The sequence below is a fragment of the Wickerhamomyces ciferrii genome, contig 00102, assembly GCF_000313485.1.
Source record: "Wickerhamomyces ciferrii WGS project CAIF00000000 data, strain NRRL Y-1031 F-60-10, contig 00102, whole genome shotgun sequence".
In the NCBI taxonomy this organism is placed as follows: domain Eukaryota; kingdom Fungi; phylum Ascomycota; class Saccharomycetes; order Phaffomycetales; family Wickerhamomycetaceae; genus Hansenula; species Hansenula ciferrii.
The window spans coordinates 1-7,908 of record NW_011887638.1 but is presented as its reverse complement, the minus strand read 5'-3'; the positions used below and the strand labels follow the sequence as shown (position 1 = coordinate 7,908).

Below are 7,908 nucleotides of genomic sequence, written 5' to 3'. Positions count from 1 at the left end.
AAGTCACTGAAGGATCAAACTTTGATTGGAATTGTTTTAATCCATCTGAGATATAATCTTCATTCAACGGCTTTGCATACTGTGTAACTGAAAAATCATGAACCTTCTTTGTCAAAACATTGATCATGCTTAGACGATCATTCTCTAAAGGTTCAAATTTTTGATAATACTTTCCACTGACTATTGGAGCTTTCAAAATCAACTTGTAACAATTCTCAAATAGGAATTTATAATTGTCAGACCCAAAAGTTAAAGCATCTTTATGACTTCTGACAAATTCTCCAATAAATTTCTTGTATAAGTATTTCAAAAATTCTTTCTTTTCAAAAGAGTTGAATGTAACATGAACCTTCATATTAGTATTTATGGTAGTAAGTTTGACTCTGACCCAAACATTATCAAATATTTTGGAAATTTTCAAGTCTTCAATACCAATTCTTGATTCAGATAAAAGTCTTGGAATAGCATCAAGGTAAACTCTTTGTAAAAGAGCTGATCTTGTTTCAGGAACAATTCCCTGTGAAACTTGTAATTTTGTATTCCCTTTTGAATCAGCAGTTGAAAGCTTCTTTCTTTCGGTAGTAGTTTCTGTGGTAGTTGTAACTTTTGTAGTAATTGTAGTAGTTGTAGTTGTAGAAGGTTCGTCAGTGATATTAGTTGTTTTAGTAGTTGTAGTTTTAATAGATTTTGTCTTTTTAGTCGTCATTGTGTTTTGATTTGTGTGATGAGTACAAGAGTGAAAGAAATTTAGAAGATGTAGGATACTTGACTCAATATATATACATTTCACGAGAAATTTAACTCATTGTCCTTTTAAACAGAAACTATAATATGTGCTCCTAAATATTGAGGTCTTTTAATATGATTCTGTCATGGTGATTTACAGAATACAAATTACACTCACTTATTCATTCGCTCTAGCTTTGGTATCAAAAGCAAATACTATGAGTGAACATTCATTTAAGCCTTAATGATAACAATATCTATCTAAAATAGACGCAAAATGCTTCATTATAACGTTTTGTAAAGATGAATATCACGGATAATCGCGGCCTCAAATTCAACCTAATACATATTCAGAGCTTTATCCAAAACAAAGATATATTCATTGCAATATTCAAAAAATTCATTCTAGCAGAGGTGGAAAGCTCCTAGTAGAGAGTGTATAAACTGAGGTATTAAATTTCACTAAATTCTTTTCTCTCAAAATTGTGCTCATTATGTGACTTTTCAATGCGCACTTTTTTGAGAGACCTTGCACTATAAACTTAATATGAGAGAATATTCACTTTGAACAAGTAAAGCACTTTTTGACACTATTTGAAACTATACAAATACCAAGTCATCCACAATTTACAAGATATAACTGCAAAATATTCATTGACTTTCATCTATATAGATTACTTATACTCACATACAAAGTTTAGGTAATCAGAACCACGAATTGCATTAAAAGAACACCAGACCACCAGACCTTTATTATTTGCAAATGATACCTACATGCACTATAAAGTAACAAATTGTATTAATAAGAGCCCAAATGTAGTTATCTGTAGAATAACTTTGAATTCAAATATTATTCCTCGATCTAAACTACAATCAATATTAATTTCAAAAATTATATAGATCCAATAAATTTACCAAAGTTCAATGATGTTATTCACAATCATATGAAGACAACGGAAATTATGGATTGCTTTTATATATTAATTAATAATTAACATATCTTCATAACTGGTTTCAAAATCATTTGTTCATAAAAACAATTAAATTTAAATATTAGAAACTCAGTTGAACTTGAACTAAACCTATTAAAAAACCGGTGGGTGTGTACATTAAAATCAAAGATTGTTCAAAGACACGTTTGATACATCAATTATACATCCAACTTAGAATGTAAACTATAATGAACTAGTTTCAAAGTCAAACAATTTAATATTCATGTTTAAAAAGTTTTATACTGATACACTGTCGAATCTCGATCCCATTTATAATTTTTTTTTTGAATATATTTCCAATTTCTGTAGACTTCCCAATTAGGCAATTCTATGTAAATTGTCTTTTATTCTAAATTTATACCTGAAGGTGAAGTCTATTATTCTCGAATAATATATGTGTTCATACTACAAGTAAAGTAACAACTACTATTAAACTATTAGCCCAAGTGTAGTTCTGTACAGATTAGCTATAAATTCAATTACTGCCTCGATCTAAACTACAATTTCAATACTAAATTCAAAAAGAAATTGATCCAATAAATAAACCAAAGTTCAATGAAAGTTATTCACAATCATATGAAAAATACAATGGAATTTATGGATTGCTTTGTATATTAGTTAATAATTAATATATCTTCATAACTGGTTTCTAAATCATTTGTTTATAAAAACAAAATTTAAATATTAGAACCTCAGCTGAACTAAACCAGGTATTAAAAGCCGTTGGGTATGGTCGTTAAAGAAAGATGGAACATTTAAAGCTCGACTAGTTGCTAAAGGTTATAGTCAAAACTAAGGAATTAATCATAAAGAAACTTTTTCACCAGTCATAAGGTACGATAGCGTCAAAATATGCTCTCAAACATTTAAATAAATTTTTCTAATTTTTTTTGATTTTAAAATTTACTTTTTTTTTTCCTGTAGACTTCCAAATTAGGTAATAAAAACATAGAACTTCTTGTTTATAAATTTATAGTATATAAAAGTTAGTTATAAGAACAAAATTTGGAGTTAATATTACTACATACTCATCTCATGATATATATATATATATTATAAATAATTAAAAATCAACTCTAGTAAATAACATTTCATATAAAGTAAACAGATCATATAAAAACCAAGACTTTTTCTTTGTTGTTTTAGAATGGAAAATTCAACTTCTCCTTCTCCACAGTATAACCTTGATCTTCTTGTTCTTTAGCCTTTTCCTCCAAATAAGGTAAAACAATATCTTTCCATTTAATTAAACCTTTATAAACTTGAGAATCTGGATCCCAATTATTAATTGAATTTAATAATCTTTTAGGTACAAAAGGTTCTTGACAAATTTGAGTTAATGGTAAAAAATATGTTCTTATAGTAAAAACTATTGCTCCAGATTTTGGTAATCTTCTTAATGATTGACGTTCTGATCTATACATTATTCCATCAATTGTTTGAGCTTTCAATGAACCTGTGAATCTATAAGTATGATTTTCCTCATCCCCCAAAGTAGAAACAGCCCAATCTAAATTATCATCCATTTGGAAAGAATAATTATAACGAACAACTAATTGTTCAGGAGTCATATTAAAGAAAAATTTTTCCATTGATTTTTTTAAATTTGATTCATATTTTGGAACATTTGCATTATAATGAATTTCTGATAATGTAGTATTAAATTTATCTCTAAATCTCCAAGAACCAGCTAATTGAATTGAACCCGAGGTGAATCTATATTGACCATCTTCCTCTTCGGTCATTATAGCAACATCATCTTGAATTAAATGAGCAGTAACATACATTGGATCTTTATCCCAATTTGGAGATTTATAATCAAATATTTCACCTGTTTGTAAATTTTCAATCCCCAATGGAATTTTTTTAAACATTGAAGGATATCTCTCAGGTAAATATTCTCTAAATTCATCTAATAATTCAAAAGCAGCATCTTGGGATTGTGGTAAAGTTTTCATGTTTTTTTCACCTTTTTCTGCAACTCTTTTAACTTTTAAATCATGATATTTATACCATTGATTATCAATTTCTAACCAATCATGAGGATGAGTGTTTTTTATACCCATTGTAATATTAAATTTATGTTTAAAAGCACGATATGGAATTGGATCTGTCTTCTTCAAGTCAAAATTTGGGTATGGTGGTGGGATTGGGAATTTATAATCTTCAGGTTTCCAATGACCAGGTTTTCTTTGTTTGTTTTTAGCTTTATGAGCAGGTAAAGGTTTTTTGGAATCATGAAAGAATTTAAGATAACTTGTAACCAGTATTGAAATGATTGGGAATATAGATAATAGTAAGAGTATTTGACTCTTGTTTTGTAAGTCTATGAATTGACCTAGTTCTTGAATGAACATGGTGATATAATAGTTGGTGATGGATGGTGATAATCAACCACTCATGATTAAAATAAACAGCAAATTCATCATTATTTATATACTATTCAAATATCTCGTTAACGCTTATACCTTTCCGCTTTTTTGTGAGTTTCCTTTTAGTTAAATTTGACATTTTTGATAAGAATTCGCGAATGGAGTATTTGGTTTAAAGTTTAGGATTTGTTTGCCTAATTTGGTATTTTATAAAAGAAGAATTCAAGCACAGTTTTTAATTTTGATTCAACTTTTGGTTTATTATAAGGACATTTTGAGTTCATATTGAGTAGATTATTGAACTAAAAGTGATCAAGAGCATCAACATCATCATCAACTTAAAGATTGAACACGTCTCATAAAATAATAGTGTTTTATCGTCATATCAAATTTCAATCAATATCAAGAACCCCAATAAGATCTACAGCAAGACGGGATAATACTCCTATTGATCTAGGAAAAAACTAGGTACAATCGGAATCAAAGTCCTTCGACTTGGAATACAATATACCATCTAGTAGCCTAGTAACTACTAGCTATTGCTACTTTTCATAAATTATCAGACTAGTTCAAAATTCAAATCAAATCAAATAAGTCTATATATCTTACATAATCACCCGTAGTTTTACCTTAAATGGAAAGTGTCAGATTTGAGAATTGAATCGCTGAAACTTGACAATAAACAAAAATCAATTGTACTCATAATAAACAATTACAATTAAAATGGATATTATTATGGTCTGATTAATCATATGATAATTATGTTGGTAAAAGATTTTGATCATATAGTATTCACTGTGAATAACATCCAAGAATCAATTGATTTTTATACCACCAATTTAGGTTTCAAACATCTAGAATTTAAGGCTGATATTGATAAAGATGTTGATCCATTAAGGGTTAGAAATGCTTTGGTATTTGGTAATAAAAAAATTAATTTACATCAAAGACATAAGGAAATGGATCCATTTGCTCAAACACCAACTGTTGGTTCTCAAGATCTTTGCTTTATATTAAGTGATGATTTAACTGTTGATCAAGCTATAAATCAATTAACTTATAAAGGGATTGAAACATTTGGTCATTCAAATAAACCAGGTTCAATGGGTCTTATTGAAAGTTTTTATATAAGAGATCCTGATGGGAATTTATTAGAATTTGCAAAATATTTATGATATATATTATAAAATATATAACTTATTATTTAATGATTTATTTAAATACTTATTCTTTATATCTGTTGTTAACCCCTTTGATCCACAAACTATTAAATTTGAATTTTGAAATAAATTTTGAGATAAAAATTCATAATTAATCTTACTTTTCAATACATCTTGCTGATAACCATTATTTGATAAATAAATTACATGAAATTTATCACCATACTTGGATTTCAATTCATCAATTTTTGATTTCAATATAATTTCATTTGCATGTGAACTTGAATAAATTAATTTAATTTCATTTTGTCCTTGTTCCAATAATTTTGATATCATTGAATAAATTGGTGTGATACCACAACCACCAGCAATGAAATTAACCTTCTCTTCTGGTTTAAATTTAAAATTATTTATTGGTAATGGACCTCTAAATTTAATTTCATCACCAATCTCTAATTTATGTAATGCACCACTTGTTCCATTTTCATTAAATAATTTTATAGCAAATTGTAATGTATCTTGATTGTCTTCTGGACCTATTAATGGTGAGTATGGTTTGATTTTTAAAGACCCAGTTTGTTTATCTCTTAATGATAATAAAATTGGTTGACCTGGACTTAAACCTAAATTATACCCATCAGGAATTTGAAATTTTAAAATTTTTGTATCATGAGTATCTTGAATAATTTCTTTTAATTTTAGTTTAGTTCCAAATATATAATTTGGGAATAATGGCTTAAGTTGATTTGAATCATTTTGAATAGCTAACGTTGATTTATTATAAAAATATAATGAACTTGTTAAACTTGTTATTCCAATGATTGTGGAAACGGTCTTAAGATTGATAAATCTAGTACTTAATGCTTTAATCATTGTAAGATGTTTAAATATTCTTAGTGTTGATGGTAATTATAATCAAAACCGATTATTAGGAAGCTGTACTCTTTATATAACTTTTCAGTAATTTCAGATATAATGGTTATACACTTTCTATCGGCCGACTATATATCCTCGTCCGAAATATTAATTAACATATGTTAAGCTCTGCAACTTGTGCTATTATATATAAACACATATGAAGCAGTTAAAACAATTCTTTTTAAAATATTAATAAACATGTATGAAATTATTCATTTGTATTCCAATTTCCAATAGATCACAGTCATTGCATTAATTCTTATTACATAGATGATCTGTCTATAGCGTAATTCGTGGTTCTGGTTACCTAATATTTGTATGTGAGTATTAGTAATCTATATAGATGAAAGCCAATGAATATTTTGCAGTTATAAAACTGTAAATTGTGGATTACTTGGGGTATCTATATAGTTTCAAATAGTGTCAAAAAGTGCTTTACTTGTTCCAAGTGAATATTCTCGATCATATTGTTTATAGTGTAAGGTTTCTCAAAAAAGTGCGCATTGAAAATCATATAATTTGAGCTCAAATTTGAGAGAACAGTATTTTATGAACTTTAATACCTCAGTTTATACACTCTCTACTAGAAGCTTTTCACCTCTGCTATAGAATGAATTTTTTGAATATTGCAATGAATATCTCTTTGTTTTGGACAAAGCTCTGAATATGTATTAAGTTGAATTTGAGGCCGCGATTATCCGTGATATTCATCTTTACAAAACGTTATAATGAAGTATTTTGCATCTATTTTAGATAGATATTTTTATCTTTAAGGCTTAACTGAATGTTCACTCATAGTATTTGCTTTTAATACCAAAGCTAGAGCGAATAAGTGAGTGTAATTTGTATTCTGTAAATCACCATGACACAATCATATTAAAAGACCTCAACATTTAGGAGCACATATCATAGTTTCTGTTCAAAGAGACAATGAGTTAAATTTCTCGTGAAATATATATATATTGAGTCAAGTATCCTAAATCTTCTAAATTTCTTTCTTTCACTCTTGTACTCATCACAGAAATCAAAACACAATGACGACTAAAAAGACAAAATCTATTAAAACTACAACTACTAAAACAACTAATATCACTGACGAACGTTCTACAACTACAACTACTACAATTACTACAAAAGTTACAACTACCACAGAAACTACTACCGAAAGAAAGAAGCTTTCAACTGCGGATTCAAAAGGGAATACAAAATTACAAGTTTCACAGGGAATTGTTCCTGAAACAAGATCAGCTCTTTTACAAAGAGTTTACCTTGATGCTATTCCAAAGCTTTTATCTGAATCAAAAATTGGTATTGAAGACTTAAAAATCTCTAAGATATTTGATAATGTTTGGATCAGAGTCAAACCTACTACCATAAATACTAATATGAAGGTTCATGTTACATTCAACTCTTTTGAAAAGAAAGAATTTTTGAAATACTTATACAAGAAATTTATTGGAGAATTTGTCAGAAGTCATAAAGATGCTTTAACTTTTGGGTCTGAAAATTATAAATTCCTATTTGAAAACTGTTACAAGTTGATTTTGAAAGCTCCAATAGTCAGTGGAAAGTATTATCAAAAATTTGAACCTTTAGAGAATGATCGTCTAAGCATGATCAATGTTTTGACAAAGAAGGTTCATGATTTTTCAGTTACAAAGTATGCAAAGCCATTGAATGAAGATTATATCTCAGATGGATTAAAACAATTCCAATCAAAGTTTAATCCTTCAGTGACAT

The 7,908-nt window shown here is 27.9% G+C and overlaps 3 protein-coding genes across 3 annotated transcripts; 1 reads left to right on the top strand and 2 right to left on the bottom strand.

Annotated features, from left to right (window-relative positions):
- Positions 1–2,860: 2,860 nt before the first annotated feature.
- On the bottom strand, positions 2,861–4,075 carry BN7_3595 (heme-dependent oxidative N-demethylase family protein; the record flags this gene model as incomplete). Its single annotated transcript, XM_011275806.1, has 1 exon — positions 2,861–4,075. One exon carries the CDS (start codon positions 4,073–4,075, stop codon positions 2,861–2,863), a length of 1,215 nt encoding a protein of 404 aa, XP_011274108.1.
- Positions 4,076–4,851: 776 nt separating this feature from the next.
- On the top strand, positions 4,852–5,265 carry BN7_3594 (Glyoxalase domain-containing protein 5; the record flags this gene model as incomplete). The annotated part of the gene is made up of 1 exon (XM_011275805.1): positions 4,852–5,265. The coding sequence occupies one exon, from the start codon at positions 4,852–4,854 to the stop codon at positions 5,263–5,265; it is 414 nt and encodes a 137-aa protein (XP_011274107.1).
- Positions 5,266–5,271: 6 nt separating this feature from the next.
- Positions 5,272–6,123, bottom strand: BN7_3593 (cytochrome b5 reductase family protein; the record flags this gene model as incomplete). The annotated part of the gene is made up of 1 exon (XM_011275804.1): positions 5,272–6,123. The coding sequence occupies one exon, from the start codon at positions 6,121–6,123 to the stop codon at positions 5,272–5,274; it is 852 nt and encodes a 283-aa protein (XP_011274106.1).
- Between the last annotated feature and the right edge of the window lie 1,785 nt (positions 6,124–7,908).